Source organism: Phalacrocorax aristotelis, chromosome 8, assembly GCF_949628215.1.
Source record: "Phalacrocorax aristotelis chromosome 8, bGulAri2.1, whole genome shotgun sequence".
Taxonomy (NCBI): domain Eukaryota; kingdom Metazoa; phylum Chordata; class Aves; order Suliformes; family Phalacrocoracidae; genus Phalacrocorax; species Phalacrocorax aristotelis.
This window is the reverse complement of record NC_134283.1, coordinates 2,887,720-2,906,162: the sequence shown is the minus strand read 5'-3', so window position 1 is coordinate 2,906,162 and position 18,443 is coordinate 2,887,720. Positions and strand designations below refer to the sequence as shown.

The 18,443-nt window shown below is 40.7% G+C and overlaps 1 protein-coding gene across 2 annotated transcripts in view; it reads right to left on the bottom strand.

Annotated features, from left to right (window-relative positions):
• The window catches only part of ZCCHC14 (zinc finger CCHC-type containing 14), a 52,794-nt gene that overhangs the window by 30,656 nt on the left and 3,695 nt on the right, over positions 1–18,443 (bottom strand). For both annotated transcript variants that reach the window (XM_075101204.1, XM_075101205.1), the window contains exon 2: positions 7,585–7,708. In XM_075101204.1, coding sequence (XP_074957305.1) covers positions 7,585–7,708 — 124 coding nt within the window. The remainder of the gene's footprint in view (positions 1–7,584; positions 7,709–18,443) is intronic.

The following is an 18,443-nucleotide window of genomic DNA, read 5'->3' as shown; positions in this document are numbered from 1 at the left end:
CAACGCTACTTTCCAGATCTATCACATCTACCTTAAATTTTCCCACGTTTTCCACATATTCTCTAAATGTGCACCCGTAACTAGCTACCTTCCTTCCCCAGGCACACTTATGATTGCAAGACACCTGCCTCTCTTGCACACCCATTTACTTCTGCAGAATGCCAGTTCAGTCTCGCATCCCCTACAGCGATGCGCGCAGGGCTTTTGAGCTGCCAACTGGGCAACGATCAGCACACATTGCCTCTAGTCCAGAAAAAACAAACACAATGCACGGCTGGGCAGACAAAACAGGATAAGGGCTGAACTGTTCTTGCCTCTCCTCTCTGGAAGCATGAATGAGTCTCTTCTATCCAGACTCTACTGTAAATAAAAACTCCAAATACCTCTGTCAAATTTCAATTAATTTAATCAACAGACTCAACAGTTAATAAGATAGGGACTGACAGAGCTGCCCGAGCAGAGTGATTGCATCACCTTTACTGAGGAAAGACCAGCAAGAAGCCCAAACAAGACTGAAGAAAAAGAACCACTCAGCAGATTCAAGATCATGCCCTTAGGTATATACTTGATAACAGCATTATTTTAGGTGAATATGTGAACAACGCATACGGTGTATATACAATTAAAACTGCTTACAGGAAATTTGCGTTAGAGAGTCTCCTGTCATACGAACTCAAAGAAGAGCCGTGGGTAAATATATACAGCATGAGTTTCCATCGAAGCCAACTCACTGCAGCTCTTGGCCAAGCGGCAGACCTTTTAGTCTTAATGTAAAGTGCCTGTGCTCCACAAAGGGCTGCCCTCCCGAAGGAATCCAGGCCATGAATTACAAACTGGAGTAAGAAGCACCTTTAAGTATTTGCACAAAAAGGTCATGACCATTATTGCATGAGTAGGCAGATCAGAAGCCTACTTTTCATTCAGTTAGAAGAGTCCCTATGCTGCTCTCCCCTCCCTTTCTGTCTGTGATAGCAATCCCAGATCGCTCCTAACATGTCTTGTTATGTGGAAAGGGAAGAAACGAGGGTGACAAAGAAATACTAACTCTGACCTCTAGACTGTACAAGAGTTAACTTATTAACAGTTAACAACATAAATTTGCCAGAGTCCAAGTGCAGCCCCAGGAGTGTGGAACTCTACTCCCACCTCTGACACAGCCCAAGGCTGAGCTACCCCACCTGACCTCTGGCTTTGGGGACATAAAATGGCCTTCCATGCCTGCCTACATAAGCAGAATAAAACCACACCATCAGTAAAAACTTGAGATAAAACACAATGTTTCTGATTTAAAAGAAAAACTCACGAGTGTTGTCTTTATTGCAATATTAAACCTCCAACCTTAATTGAACTCCACCTACTCAAGTTCAAACTGCACAGTTTATGCAACATGCAGGCTTCAAGATATTTCCTAACATGCAATAATCTTCTAGCACAGGGGAAAATATGCAATATGAAAACTTCTTTTTTTAAGTACACTAATCCTTGGATTTGATTGCTAGAATTAACTCTAAATGCTTGATACTAATAAAACAACTAGTATATTAGAGACAGTAAGTCGGGAATGCTACGCCTCGTGTGTGATCTTACCAACCTACGCTGCTGAAGTTTAGAAGCAGAATTCTACTTCAGAAACAAAATGAACACAGACATATACAAACAGCTGAAAAATTATATACAGTTGGTAAAGGGAGATTTTTCCTGAAGGATTATCATAGCCTAAATATTTCTTTAAGCCCTACCCTAACAGTAGTTGACCCAATATTGTTGGAGATGATGTATTTACTTAAAAATAGAATAATCCAGCTATACAACTGGTGCAGAACAAGGCACTATAACGTCTGGACTCTGAACCAAAAGGATTTCAGAGCTTTTTTTCCCTCGCCTTGTATTTTTTCCCTGCTTCAATAGGCTGAACAACTGGAGTCAAATGTTTCAGGAGGAAGAGACTGTTGATTGCCATTAACTAAGAGCTCCTGCAGTCTAGTTTCTTGTGGAAAAAGAATGAATCAAGGAAGCGGGACACAAAAAAGGTGCAAGACCACAGAAATACATTTTGCCAGGGAAAAAAAACTGGGTAGCAAAAATAGTGGTTAGAAGTTCTGGATAGCTTACACCACACACACCTGCTGACTACTGTAATGAAACAATTTAGATACCAAATCTTGCTGCACATAACAATCAGCTTAACCTACCTGCAATTCACATCCTGAGGTCACCAGAATCACTGCAAACAAGGATATATTTCGCACCATAATATTAATCCAAAATTAAATCAATAAATTACTGAGATGCATTCTCTCTAAAGTTTGTTTTTCTCATGTCCACAGACTGCACCTCCTTTTGTCCAGTAAGTTGTGCTATTCCTTGTATTTATTCTAGCCTGGGCCACTGTCAAGGCTTTGCAGGACCCTGTATGTGAACTAAGAGAGTACCTTCAATTAAGCAAGAAGTTTTACTGTGCTCAGCAAGAGCGCTAAATGGAGTACAGATTGTAGAATAAAGCCTACTGTACCCATCTGAGATCTAAAAGCTTTACTCCTCTGTCCACAGAACGCAGTTTGTGCCTATCATTAGATGCATGTGTTGCAGGAATTGTGATTCAGCTTCACTATATAAGGATCATATTTCAACAGTTGCTTCATTTAAAACCAGACTGGCTTGCAGACAATTTTGAGGTTTTGTGTGGCAACAGCGGAAAGGCAAGATAAATACACAGGAAACACAAGAATAGGGGAATTTTTGTCGCTTCGCAGAAAATGAGACTTGTTCAGTCGAGGAAACCATCTTCCAGACTGCTTTATGGAGGGGGAACAGTGGTGAGTGACACCTGCAAAGCCTCATAGCAGTAAGGAACATCTTATAAATACCAACACAGAACTTCCACTGCAGAAATATAAAAGAAGTGGCTGTGACAAATCAAAATTTTACTCAGTATTATGAGAAATTACAGTACGAAGACTGCACAGTCCTCATACTGTAATGTTCTGCAACTTACATTGCCTTTACAATAAAGATTCTTTTGTTCTGCACTTCAACATCTGGTCTAATGTACTTTATTCCACTGTGCTTTTGGAAAATATGCTGCGGTCGCTGACCATGTTTAACACATTGCTAAAATATGTCACATGCACAGAGTAGTACTTGCCTAGAGTGCTATCCACCTAATGGCCAAATCGTTCTGCCTGGAACCTTACAGTAAGAGTAGTTAATAACATCTCTGGTGTACAGGAAATTCCTACAAAATAATACAAAACAAGCTGAATTTTTCATTCAGCTTTGATAACCATGACTACTCTTTTGGGAATTGCCACACAAGGTGGGAACAACTCTACATCCATAGGCTTGTTACAAATGAGCTCTGTGAATGGGACTTCCCATAGGCCAGATAGCTCCTTCTGGACTTTGGGATAACAACTGAATTTCCCTTAGCTACCAGCACAGGATTGTCAGCAAAACAAAAGTTGCTAATGAATATACTCTTTTTAACCAGTGACCTTTAACCATGTAATGGTTTTAGCTGGGATACAGTTAATTCTTCTTCACTGTAGCTGGCATAGTGCTGTGTTTTGGATTTAGTATGAAAATAATGTTAATAACACACTGATGTTTTAGTGGTTGCTGGGTAGTGCTTATACTAGTCAAGGACTTTTCCAGCTTCCCATGCTCTGCCGTGTGCACAAGAAGCCAGAAGGGGAGGGGGCACAGCCAAGAGAGCTGGTCCAAATTGGCCAAAGGGATATTCCACATCATATGACATCATGCCCAGTATACTAACTGGGGGGAGCTGGCTGGGGGATGCAGCGATCGCGGCTCAAGGACCGGCGGCGTCGGTCAGCAGGTGATGAGCAGTTGCATCACTTGTGGGGTTTTTTTCCCCTCCCTCTTTTTCTGGGCTTAATTTCTCTCATTATTTTCCTTTTTATTGCCATCATTATTGTTATTATTACCATTATTGCTATTACTATTTTATTTTAATTCTTAAACTGCTCTTATCTCAACCCATGAGTTTTCTTGCTTTTGCTCTTCCAATTCTCTCCCCCATCCCACTGGGGTGGGGGGAGTGAGCGAGTGGCTGCGTGGTGCTGAGTTCCTGACTGGGTGACTGAAAGGTTCTGAGGTGGCTCCCCAGAAAATGTAGGGTAGAATCCTAAATTTAAGAGAACCAGCCTCAGCGCCTTTATCAGAATCCCTCCAAGTAAGTTTGCGGACTTCGTTGGCATTGTGCTGGGAAACACAAACCCGCTCAGAGGAGGGGCATCACTACACAGCTGCACTGCTGCTAAAGTACGTGCCTACCAGGCAAGCATTTGGAAGCATGAAATCTCGTCTTTGAAACTGGAATCAAGATTTCTGACACTGACACCTTCTGCAGCTATATTTGCACTAGTTCAATTCTTGTCATATTGCAGAAAAGCGCCCAGGGGAACACAAGGAAGACAGGGTGGCACTAAGCTCTCCCAGTATGCAAAAATTGCCCAAACTTCATTGGAATGTGATTGTTTTGTTCGAATCAGTGTTAAGACTGTAGTTAAAACCTGACTACATTCTAGAAACAGTGGAAGAGAGACAGAAAGATCTAGTAACACACCCCTCCTGGAATTTCAGATAGATTGTTGTGTTACATGTGATTGTATTTGCCTCTGTTCTCCTTGACCAGAGAGATGTGTCAATATTTTAAAACCTGTAAAAAAGCCTGCCTGAAGCTTACAAGCACAACAATAGCCAGTCCCTGAGAACACGGAAAGTCTCCACTTCCTGAAGTTACCCCCAGTTAAAATAACCCACATCTGTGAAAACAGGTTTGAACAATCCCAAATCACCAATCAAAAAATATGAGCAAAAAGCAGTTCATACTGCATGTTACAGCTATTGGACTTCCGAAGAGGTCCACATCCTTTACATCAATACCCATCTGCATTTTTTCTAAACTTGCGTAGGCCAAATCTTTGAACTTTATTTTACAGAAGAAAAGTCCAGATAAAGCACAGCTACCTGTCATGCTTACGTCAACAGATCCAGGACCTTCCTAGTGCCACAACTCTCTACTCTGCAGAAACGTCCCCCTGGTTGACCCTGCTTTAGCACTGATACGTGCAGAAGGGAGAAGGGGCTTTAGCTGAGACGGAAGGACCAGCGTAAAGGAATTGGTGACTTTTGCTAAACACTGATAGGCACATCAAAATATTGCTTTGCCCCCAGCTGGTCACCACTCCCAACAACCTGGGCATTACAGCACAGATCCAGTACCCCGATGCCCGACAGTGCTCCCACGGTTAGCTACGCCTCTGAGATACGAGGAGAGGTTTATGGACTTCAGACTGACAGTTATTTTATAAATTCATTTCCCAAGGCAGCAATATTCCATGAAGATAGGATGGCAAAATTGTTCAGAAGTTATGTATTTGACAAGCCTCTACACGAAGATGCATGAATGTTTCCAGCTAACCACCTAATGCAAACACAAGTGCATACAGACTTCCACCACAGCCTGTTAAAGAGTATTCAGCAATATACTCACCTCTTACCTCTCTCCCATGTAGAAACTTGAAATATTTTATGCTAAAAGCAAAGTGTGGATTAGGGAAAATACAGCCACTGATAGCTTTCAGGTCCAAGCCTACTACAGACCCATTCACTGTTCAACTATATACAGAGTATGTCACATTACTGACACTTCTACAAATCGGGATTAAAACCATTCACCAGATTAATACAAACTGTCTCTAATCCAACTAAGCACAACGGATACTGCAACTTTTGTAGGCTCACTAGAAAATATCAACACAAGAATTACACAACCGGTCAGGCAACCTGTCCATCCCGTACTCTGATGACTGAATTTCATGTGCTCTACGTTAAAAAGTTAGCGGGTGCTGCTAAATTAAGAGATGTCTCCATTTGCTATGAGAATTAGAAATCTGTAATCGAACAATGGTGGCTCCAGGCTGGCAAATAATCTTCACTTGTACTCCAACCTTAAGAGGCAGAACTCCTGACCAGGCAGATTATCATGTGCCAAGGAGAACTCAATACAACCTTTGCTGCTGGTGAACCAGAAAGCAGAGTATCAGTGAGGAAACGGTATTTGTTCCACAACCCCTTTTCCCCAACTATCACGAAGGCAATCTATAAATGAAAAAGCTACATTCTCTGAAAACTAAGCAGGTATTTTAGAAGAGGAAAAACAGATCAGAGGAAAACCTAATTAATTTTCACAGTGTACCATGACTAATCTTGGCATATATGGTACTGGAATAGCAATCAGAAAGTGAAAACAGCGTTGAACCCTGTCCTATTTTTAATCAGATGAAAGCCACAAACCTAGCCATGCTTCTGCTTAGTGTTGCATTTTCTTCTACCCTGATAGCTTTTACAGCTGGAGAAATAGCTACTTACAGCACTATTCTGCTGTAAAAAAATTATTGCTACTTACAGCTACTGGAATTATAGTTGAGCATGTCACAGAAAAGGAGGTCTGGCGGAGGCAAGCAAGAACCTTTCCTTGGGACATTTAACCCTTTCCAACCTGTGTCAGTTCCTCCGAGCAAAGAGGTGTTTTGAAATTCCTGATCGCCATTTGCATGGTATTGAACTATTATTTGCAAGGTTACGCAGCAAGCCAGTGGCAGAAAAGGAAACAGAACTCTGGAGACCAATTCCAAATAAAAAAAAAATAGCCATTTATGTGGTCCATGACAATATTTTTAATGACATTTGAAGGCAATACACTAGTGCTGCTAATGTGATGGTATATTTCCCCTGCATTAGTTCTGCCATACAGAGCTATTTTTATTAATACCACAAAGAGTTCATAAAAGCTGTTCTACACAAACAGCAGCTCATAGTTCAAGGACTTTCCTCACTTAACAGTGCTTTTTGTGTGTGTCAAACAAAAATACTGTTAGTCACATTTTAACCTAGACATTTTAATACTTGTAATCATAGCCTGAAGTGTGGAAATGGAATGTATTTATTAATTCAAATTTGCTAAGCCCAGTTTTTAGCTAGGACAGCATGTGACATAGCATTACAAAAGTAAGACCTATTTTGTAACAACGTTCAGGGTGCACACTTGTGCTGAGAAATGTGAGCTCCCTCTCCTGTCTTCCACTCTTCTTCCCTCAGTTTCTCACTTACACATGCTTGGGAACCAAGAGAAAGGCGGAAGTGGAAGCCTAACTGCTGTTTGAAATGCCTTCTCTTGTCCCCAGTAAGGCACCACTCGCCACCATATGCTTCATCCAAGAAATAACCTGCTACTGTAAGGATGAGAGGTGGAGTGTCAGAGATAGTCACTCTTCGGGAATATAATACTTCATGAGAGCTAAGCTGGTATTTCAACTCATAAGGAACTTTCTTACTTATTTCCCAACAGAATAAGCATACTTGTCTCTCGCCGACCATTTTTCACTGATGTGCTAACACTTCCTACAAAAACCCTTCTAGGACTTCCTTTGCTCAAACAAACCCAGAAGTAATAAAGCAAGATTCCAGTCTCCAATCGCAATTAAAATAATGCTAATCGCCATCAGGAGATACGAGTTTGTTCCCCCATTGGAAGTACACATGCAGAGAAGGACACACCTTTGGAGTGTTTCCCCGAAGGCCTCTTGGGTAATGACTCCTCAATGGAATGTGTTGATGTATGTAGTACATTTTCCAAACTGTTACTGACACTGTTGATGGGGGTCTCTGACCTTGGAGTGACCTGGAAAGAAAAAACACAAAAATCCAATAAAATAAACTGAGGGAATGCACAAATATCACACCTTCCTCCGGAGTGAGCAGAACCCCCTTGTTGACAGTTAGGAGATGTTTGCTTCTTTTAAAACCAAGGGGCATTACTATTGATATTCCACAAGTAACAGTTCAGGGAAGTTGTTTTAGTCAGCAGCTAGTCACAAATCTAGATTATCTTGGCTAATCTAATAAAGCTACTTAAAGTATAATTCTTTTTTAAACAATAGTCACACAGCAGTCAATTATAGAGACATTGCAAGACCCTTAACCTCTCCACACTGCAGTTCTTAACTTTTCAACAAGAAAACTAGGGGAAAAGGGCTCTTGGAAAATACCATTTGTATGTCACCTATCTACACGGATGCAGACTCAAGGCGCTTCCAAGTATTTCCACACAGATTACATGGAATGAATTTCTAATTCGCAAAACTAATTTTCTTGTCTTTGCCATTTAAAAACCTGCGATCATGAACACATTTCAATGAAGAAATGCACACTAAAGATGCCGAGGCAGAAGGCTGCATCATCAAAACCGACTTCATGGGCTAATACATACCTTCTAAACTGCATTTAGCATAAGAAAACATATTTTCACCGTTACTTAGAACTACAGAGTCAAACAAGTCATTAGAAAAAGCAGAACTGAACACTGCCCACTTCAACTGCTGTCCACAAGAACATTCACAATTATGCAGCAACACAAAAACATCTATTACTTGTAATACAACGTTCAGCGCCTGCCTCATAAGCAAGGTAATTACTCTTGTTTTCCAGGTAATGAGAAGCAGAAGTGGATGAACAGTTACATTAGCAGTACTGCACACTAGGGTTTAAAGATATTTAAGAGGAAAGTGTGCTTTAAAGAGGTAGTTAAGAGTAACAAAAGCACTCACACTAACTAATGCATAACCTGAATTTCAATTGCCACATTTTGAATGAACCTCAAATCCTGGTATGGGGAGTTGTAATTAGAACTTAACACGGATTTTGGCCTTTCACAAATCACAGGAGAAAATGTGAATCTCAACATAACAAAAGAAGCTATCCTTTATTCACCGTAACTAACACCAGCGACTGCAGGTGCCCATAAGGAAAAAGCCTCACTCAGGTCCTGATTACTTGAGAGACTGCCATGAGTTAGGACAATTTACACTTAAAACAATACTTTGCTCACCCTACCATGAGTCTTACATCTTGACATCTGTTGGAACACACAATGCAAGTCAAAAGCAGCACATGCCGACCTATATACGATTTCCTATTGTAAGCTCCATTTTAAGACTGACATTTACAGATTTATATGCAGTTTAAGGCACAAGCGAAAGACTTGGTATACTTGACATCCATAAAAAAGCTTACATGTGCAAAGAAATCAATCCAGGAAGACCAACGAGTGTCAGAAAAAGCAGGATTACAAGCACCTGCTTTCCTTTTCAGCACCGTTAGTCTACTTTTTGACCAAAAATAAAGTTTACTTGTGTGCTTCGTCAGCACAGCTTTTCACCAATAATGAAGACTTAATATCAAGCTTTCACATTAGAATGACTAGCCATTAAACGTGAAGCTTGGGGGGAGGCTGGGGAATAGTTTAAATCTCCTTGCCAAAGTCAGTCTTTACCAAAGCTTATCTCACACTGCCTCTCTCCTGGAGCTCATTAAACTCTCCCTCCAGCGGATTGCTGCGGAGAGGAAGTTCCAGCGGACTGAGCAATGACACCACCATCCTCTTGGCAATGGGAGATTTCAGGAGAGCAACTCAGTAACAGAGCAAGCTAGAAAATCAGATTCAGGATAGACTATGTTATCCTAAATAACTAGGTTCTACATATTCAGAACAATCTGCAAATATAAGCACTTACGGTACTTGGAACTGAGTAAGAACACAGCCACACGGTTTCAGGGAAGTCTCTAAACAAGCAGTTTGCTACAATATATTGCCTCCTCTCTTGTATTCCCTTCTCCCCACTATCCTTACAGTAAGCATTGCGTGCAGTTTAAAATTTGCATTTTGTTTATCCATAACCTCCAATTCTTTCCATAAAGATTTAATTTTTATATACTTGGTAAAGATTAATTTAGCCCATATGTCTTGGCTGACTGAGCTCATATGCTATCTGATTCAGTCGCACATCAAAGCAAAGCAGTTTCAAATTGGCCTAGAAAAATCACAAAGCTCTGATTAGTTCCAAATGGAGCACTTTGTTAGTGAGCTGAATGGTGTTATAACCAGTGAATCTGACTGCTTAAAGCTTTCATTCCAAATTTTAAATTATTTTTTCCACCAACTTAAACATACCAATATTGCAAAGGTTTGGATTTGTTTAGGAAAAGTAAAATAATGAAAAATGTTTTGCAAATCAAAGTTTTATTTCCAAAATAGTAACAGCGCTTTTTTTTTCTTTTTTTTTTTGAGGCCAAGCAAAACACAGATAAACAATAACCCATCAGCTATGAGCTGCAGAAGATACTGTCCTGGGAGGGTTTAGAAAAAACACTCGCAAAAGCTTAAAAGTAGATGCCCAGGAAGGACTTGTCCAAATTCAGCTGTAGAAACTCAGTGTCAGGTGAATTCTGGGAGGAATGTTCACCATGTCTGAACACTACTGCAAGCCTCTGTTTAGGCTCAGCACAACCAACTACTAATTAGTAGTCACTAGATTCTGAATAAAGAACAAGGCATTCCAGAGAGATAAAGAGCCTGAGAAGTGGTAGGCAAATTGCTTTGGACCTTTAAGGATCTGTAACATCTCTGAAGAAAGGCAAGATGCCATTAAAGAAAAAGCACCTGCTGTTCAAGAACTGTTAAAGGCTTGTTTTCTGAAGCAGCAACGGTCCACAGTGAAGGTGGATAAGCTGGCATCATGGAAACCAGAAACGTTCAGGTCATATATCATAACAAACCACAGGAGTGACGTGTTAGAAATGCAGAAAAATTCACAAATCATTCAAGGTCTCAGAAGACACAGCATCAGACAGTTGAACTTTGGTTTTTTTGACTTAAATTATTTGAGAACATCAGCAGAAACAGTCCATGAAGACAAATCAAATACAACAGCAATGACAGAGAATTAAAGCAATAGGAATATTATTCACTATGCCTAATGCACAGCATTTTGTAGAGGGCCAGGGAGAAGGAAAGCCTTCTGTTAACACCTATCAACAGTTTCATTAGATTATTCATAAATTGTTTTCACATCAGAGTGGCCTGTAGGCATATTCAATGACTCTAGAAGATCACCACTCAAATGGGTGCAGAAGAGATTCTTAAACTATTTTTACTCAACCCTCTCTACAACTACCTGAAAGGTGCTGTAGTGAGGGGTGGGGCTGGTCTCTCCTCCCAAGTCACTAGTGATGGGACGAGAGGAAACGGCCTCAAGCTGCATCAGGAGAGGTTTGGATGGGATATAAGGAGAAACGTCCTCACTGCCAGAGGGGTCAGGCCCTGGCACAGGCTGCCCAGAGAGGTGGGGGAGTCACCGTCCCTGGGGGGGTTCAAACACTGTGCAGATGTGGCACTTGGGGACATGGTTTAGGAAGCCTGGTAGTGTTGGGCTGACAGTTGAACTTGATGACCCTAGAGGTCTTTTCCAACCTTAACGATTCTATGATTCTATAATGTCGCATCCAGTCCCTCTGTAGCAAAGCATCTGGCTCACAGATGTGCTTCTGATTTTCCAGATGAAAACCTAGCCTGCTTCTTGAATTTCAAGCTAAATTAGTACCCATAACTGAAAATAATACAGAAAATTCATCACTACTTAATGAATAACTGAGGCTCAGCCTGAACTCTTCTGTGCCTCATTCTCCATAGTAATAAAGACAGTATCAAAACTGGTATCAGCTACTGAAGAGCACATCCTTCCCAACAAGGGCCAGACAGAAGGATCACAGAATGCCACCCTGAAGCCCTCCACACCCAGGAGTTAACCAGGAAGAGAAACAATTGCTTTGACTCAGAGGTCAAGGACAAATGTATCACGGTATCAGAAGGCATTGCTAGAATTTTAGCCATTATCACATTTTTCCCTTATCACCTGCCAGCAAACAATAACATTTTTCTCAGCAGAGTGCAGTGATTTTCTTCTCAGCATCAGAGATGTACTAGCAGGCGTAGATGATCTTGGGACACTGAAAAAACTTCTAGAAGGCTCTCCAGAACCCTTGATCCAACAAAAAGCACACAGAAAGAAAAAAATGGGAGCATGTGGTGTTTCTCTTTCAGCAACTGCTCCCTGAAGTGGCTCTGCTGCTATCCAAGATGGTGGAAGACAATATGGAAAACCGTAAATCTGTGCAGCCAGATTCAGTAACTCAGCTTTGCTCCCCAAGGACAGTGCCTAACATTTAATATGGCAAAGTCTTTCATATAAATAACAGGACTGATAGAAGTCAAACTTAATGTGGTAAGAATTTTACCAAGACAGCAATTATATGTTCCTTTTAAAAATAACTAAACAGAACGCAGAAAATTCATGGTTTAATAGCGAAGTATTTGCTGACTTAGTTTGAAGTGGAGCCAATACTAACAAATCAACATAGCTTACTACCTAAAGTGTAACATGGCTTATAATTTAAGGAAACAATGATCCGAGGGAATAAAATACTGATTTCTATTCCTCGTTAGGTATGAAATTTAGGGCATGTGTTACACAGGAAATGTGAAGAAAATACAAAAGCAATGAGTCAAGTGAGATACTAGGGCTGCAGCTAAAAGCCACATGAACACTTTCTATCACTGATCACGCAGGGAAAAACTTTTTCACATCATGTTCAGTTTTTTCAAAAGCTGCCAGCGATATCCTGGGCAAGGCCCACAGATAAATGCTCCTGCCACTATTTGCTTTGGAAGTCGCCATTAAAAAAGGTTTTTCATAATCGTAAACTGACCTTCACGACCTGCACCATGAGGCTGATGCAGATAACATGCAAGGTTGTACTCAGGAACCAGAATACTGAAGTCTGGGCAGGAGAAAAAAACCCAGTCAACTCCATTCACTCCTGCCAGTTTCATATTAGAGAGCATTAACAGCAGCTTATTTTGAGGTTAACACCAAGGTCTTTAACACAGTGCAATCCTGTTTGCAAAAATGCTCTAGCAGAGGCTTGATGGCAAGGATACAGCCCTTGCACGCTTAGGCAGATAAGCTGCTATTTCCCAACGCAGCGACATAACTCTGGTTCCCAAACAATTTGAAAAAAAAAAAAACCTGCATTGCTAACACTCAGATGTCAGTCTACCATTGCATGAGATGTTTCTGGCTCAGACTTTGGCTACTGAACAAAGAGCAACCAATGCAAGGACCTGAAATTCCAAATCTTCTGAGACTACAAAAACCAGGAGGAGCAAGACCGAGCAAACATCTTCCTCTTAGTAGCAACAAGCCATTAATCTGCCCAGCTGCTTGTGAAACCATAGCCTCAGGCACCAGTTCTGCATTTACTTATATATGCAAATACCTGACTGTTCTCCTACTGGAAGAACAAAATTTAAAACTACTCCGTTTGAAGACTTGGGCTCTTCCACAGGGATGTTTAAGGAACAGTCACAAACACACGCAATTTTTCACATACCTAGTGAAGTCCTCAACACTACCCCACACTTAAATTTACATGAGTTTAGTTGCTTTGTTGGACTGGGACATGAATGCAACTGCAAGTGTTTGGTTTGTGCTAGGAATTCATGCAGTTCCAGCAGCCAGGGTCTACTAAAAAAGATGTAAGCACCAGGTGCAAACAAGTCAGGTGTGTCCATATTTCTCAACAGCTATAAAAGGTCCCACACCTCATAGGAAGCTGGTTAAAAGGTATCCCGCTTTAAACACAAAGGGTGAAGAGGCAATTCACAGTATAATGGGATAATAGATCAGATGCTTTTGTCCTATGAGACTATTACTGGAATGAAATGAGGCATGCAGTACTTAAATGCTACAGGACAATCACACCTGCTACAAGGCTCCATTAGAGCTCCAGTAGAGCAGATAGTCTATAAAATACAACCCAGACTTTTTTGGTCTAAGTCATTTCCACTAAAAATCCTTTGCTTAAAAAACTGTGACTACTCTGTTAATACTAGGAACATAAATCTACAATAGAGTAACCGGAGTTTAACTACATTGCGCTGCGTGTTCGCCATTCCAGACAGTCAAAAGCAGCATTTGAAAACATCTGGCAAACTGTAGTTTGTGCAAAGACGTGCACTCGCCCTGTCAGCCAAACAAGCAAAGCTGCGCTCTGCAAAGACGTTTCAGAATTCTTGATATTAGCTAATGCACTCCTCTGCCACCACCACAGTCTCCAACAGTTAACCTTGTGAGTTTGCCAAGAAGCCAGAACATGCGGGATTTCCCACTGAAAAGTCAGACTGAGTTAAAGTTTGAACTCTAAAGGGAAAACTCTCTATTAAAGCCAACAGAAAAACCCCAAGTATTAATACAAATAAGCTACAAAACAACAGCCTGTTTCATCTACCTGATCTTCCGTGATTTACGACAGCTTACTGGACAGGCTGCAAGGGCAACCAGCTCACTCACTCGATGCTAATTCAAGGCACTTTAATTCTATTCTGCTGCTGCACCAAGCATATTTCAAAAAAGATAAATGACAAGAGAGATATTTTATTTTTCCTTCAAAACAAAAAGAAATCAAATCTCAATTTTACAAACCAATTCTTAAAACCACCTCAAAATCAGAACAGGTAACTGCTTATAACCAGACCTTGAAAGAGGTACTACTGCTCTGTATCTCAGCACCGATGTACAAGTACGGCCCTGTTTCTTCACCTGGATGCTACCACAAGCTAAAAGAGCCACCAGAAGGAAAGGTTACCTTAAACTTCTCAAGAGAATTCAAAGTGTAACATGGTCCTATCTGCTCTAGAAGCCTTCAGCCCTTAATGACATCTGCCTTTAAAACATGATGTTGACTTTAGAGCTACCATACTTACGCTGCCAGCATACAGGTGGGAAATAGCCCCCACGGGGCCAGTACCTACATTTGGGAGGTAAAAGCATAGTCAAAGCAGCAATTTTAAAATCCAACAAAATATAATCCAAGCAATGCTACCATAGCCTTTCCCCAGTAGAATGGTTCATTGCCACTCGGGTCTCTTCTGCAGCAATTCACATATTAACAAGGTTGGCAGAAGTTGTCTGACAACTCACGAATTCACTGAACTGTATTTCTCCCTCCTTCCCCCCTCAATATCCACTTAAGTAATGGCTTGAGTGTAATAAAACTAGTTACAGTGGAAAAACAAAGACCCTGAAAAATAATTCATAATATGCATGAAAAATGTTCACTTTCACTATTTATCATCATGACTTGGCAGGCCTTTCATTAAAATTAAGATCTTACTTTTAAGCAATAGATCTTATTTCTGGATCACTCCAGCTATTTACCAAAATCCTGAAACCCTATACTGGCCAGAACACCTGTTAAAAAGAATGCTTATTATTGGATAATCATACCAATGGGACCAAAGAAAAAAAATCCTATTTTAGACTGAGGAAAGAGCAAGGAATTTAGATGTTTGCCCATTACAAAAGCCATGCAAAGAAATACTGATCTGCACCGTATCAACAACTCTGCTAGATTCAATACCCATTTCAAATCTAAATAGGGAACAACTTCAATTCAACTTGCTGCAATTCTTTTGCCAAAGAATAAAGTCAAATTCTAGTTTAAACATGACAATGGTTCTCATTTCTACAGACAAATTAGATCTAGCATTTCTAGAATAAGATTCTGTGTATTCACAACAGCTCTTACCTATATTCTTGGGAATAACATTCCTGTATTTGCCTTGTTTTAGGAGACAAAGCACTTGAGAGCAAGTAGTAAAACGGACACTGCAGTATTTGAATATAGACGAGCACAGAAAGGTATCACTGGTACTGCAGCACTGAAGCCCATAAAAGAATTGGAGCTCTACCCTGCTAGAAAGATGCAGCCCTATACCTGATATCCAGCTAAAAGATGACAGGATCTCAGTTTTAGCAATTCCAACATTTAAAAAAAGCTAAACCAAATGGTTAAATACTTCCAAACAAGGCTGCTGTTCAGTACCTTTGAAGTTAAGACACTGGAATGCTTGTTAGGTGTGGTTAACTGCTGCTGGCTCTGCTTTTCCAAGCAGGACCTGCATACAGCTTGTACACTGATTCAGTTAAACCAGTCTGAAGTCTGGTACAGTTCAAAACATCCAACACCTTACCATAGGCATTTTTATTCCAGAAGAGATGAGGCCTACTTCATCGTTGCTTAACTGAGAACTAAGAGTTACAAGGTGATTAGCAGAAAAAAAGTAAATTAAAAAAGTGAAGTGGAACGCACTGTTAAAACAAAAACTTCGTTCAGCCTGTGCAAAAAATGGGAAAACAGTTCACGGAAAAAACACCATCATTATTAGCTCAACACAAATTTTTTGGCTGCTCTGTGCCTGATGTTTGGATGTACATTTCATTTCCCAAGGAAACTCAAAACTCATTTAGGTTCTTAAACACAAATTCATCCTTCAACATACGATCAGGCAAAGTGAATTAGTTGGTAATTAACACCGTTCCTACACAAGATCATTGTCTTCCAAGGTTTCCTTTACATGTTAAGCTCATTTCTGGAAATATCACAGATTTGAGACTGAACCATTTTACCAGAGTCACAAAAACTTTCAGACAAGAATATCAGTAAGAAACGAGCCAGAACTGGAAGCCTCACATTTCTTAACTGGGACATCAAGAGGCGTGTGTAATCCGTGTTGTTCAAGTACCCAGAATACTAAAAGGACATGCAAGGATTGGCACGTGTCACCCGCTGGAAGCTACAAGACCTGCCCCTACAGCTCCCAAGGTTAGATTCGTGTTTTTGAAAATGAGATCATTCCTGAGACAGCAACTACTGATATCAGTGAGTAAACACCTCTAATCCCAGCTAGCAACCGCTATTAACATGGTAATCTACTAAAGCTATGAAATAGCTGGGTTAGGAGGCCAAAAATTAGGTTTTTCACAATTTATTCTATCCCTGCAAAGCTTGCATAAAAGCCATAAAGGCAGCCAAGATAGATCACTTAATAGCTAGATTGCTTCTCCATGAGTACTTAAGGACTCAGTTTCAACCCAAAAAGTAATAGTTTTTTTCCAGCTCATCATTCCACAGACGAAATAAAAATCCCTGAATATTTCAAAAGATGGTGTATGTAACTTCAATCACCTGTAGCAAACAGTGCAGGAGGGTGAAGGTCTTTGAAAAGGACCCCATAGAACATCAGGTCTACACAGCTCCCAGTACACAGTCTTTAGTCATTTCTAAGTTTTAGATGAGCCTATGGAATTAGTGCAGGTGAAAAATAGCATCTTATGCTATAAACCTGAAATAGCCGTTGGTGCAGTATTTGGAAGCTGACTAGGCAAGAGCCCTTTTTCCCATTCACAAGGTATCAGCCTGAAAACAGCCACATAACTACAGTGTCACTGACTCTTATTTCCTTTCAGCTGCGAACAAACTGTAGTCAGACCTACTATTTATGACCCTGTTTCTGCAGCTGAAGCCACAACCAGATCAGGGCACTAACCACGCTGAAGAGCTCGTCAGTCAGCTAGCAGAGCAGGCACGAAGCAGCCAAAGCATTATCTTAGTTCCCTGTTTTTACAGAATGATCTCAATGAGTAGATGAAACAACTCCAAGAAATACAGGGTGACAGATTCATAACTTTTCCTCTAGTTCTGGAAATTATGTCCTCAGTGTTACTAAAACATGTAGATTTGAGAGAAGTTAGCCCGTGCAGAGATTCATACTGTTATGCCTAGACGAGTGCCAGTATCTAAGCAGGTCCTGTTATGCCGTTATCTACAAGGCATAGGCCTAAGGGTTCTGTAAAGACAGCAGCACTACAGTCTCAAAACAACCAAGAATGAATAAAAACATTAAGTTTTTCACCTATAACTAAAAAAGATATTACTTTTCACAAGTTCTACGCAACAGAAGTCTTGAACGGGTTGTTCAAGATGTTGGGAGACAGTTTTGAGGCATTTCTCCCTTCTCAGTGGGTCACAAATTCAGCAGTTGCAATTTGCCTATGAAAGCACCTGGACTCGTACATAAACAGCAGGAGACATTTGGCTACAGGCTTTCATGTACCCTGATGCTTCCAGCTCCACCTCCTCTACAAGGAGAGCAGCAGTTTGCGGCTCTAAGCACTACACATGAGCACAGAAATGAGCCTGCAGATGCTAGGCTCTAAGCCCTGGGCCAGAAAACCATTCTACCTCCTTTGTGGCAAAGGTGTAGAAGATAGCTGAACAGGCAGGCATCTTAAGGTACGAAACCAGCCTGAAAACTCAGTTGCATCGCTCCCAGTTAAAAATAACCCCATTACAGTTAATCCCAGGATCAGAAGTTTTTAAAGACCTGATTCTTTAGATATATGCCTGGGCTTCATTTGAAGACAATTTGCACTGTTTAAAATTTTAAAAGCTCTACAAGCACCTTTGATTTTATGTCTACAAGCATAAAGTTTGAAGAATCCACGACCCAAAACCTGTAAGCGTTGGCACCATTCAAAACCAGAAGAAAAATACAGGACAAAACAAGGGGCAGAAACGATCATCTTCGCAGAGACTAAAGCAATAGCCTGCTGTAGAGAGGGCAGCATTCTCCCTACACAGGGCAGGGAAACAATGTTCATTTTGTACTATCAAGTAGA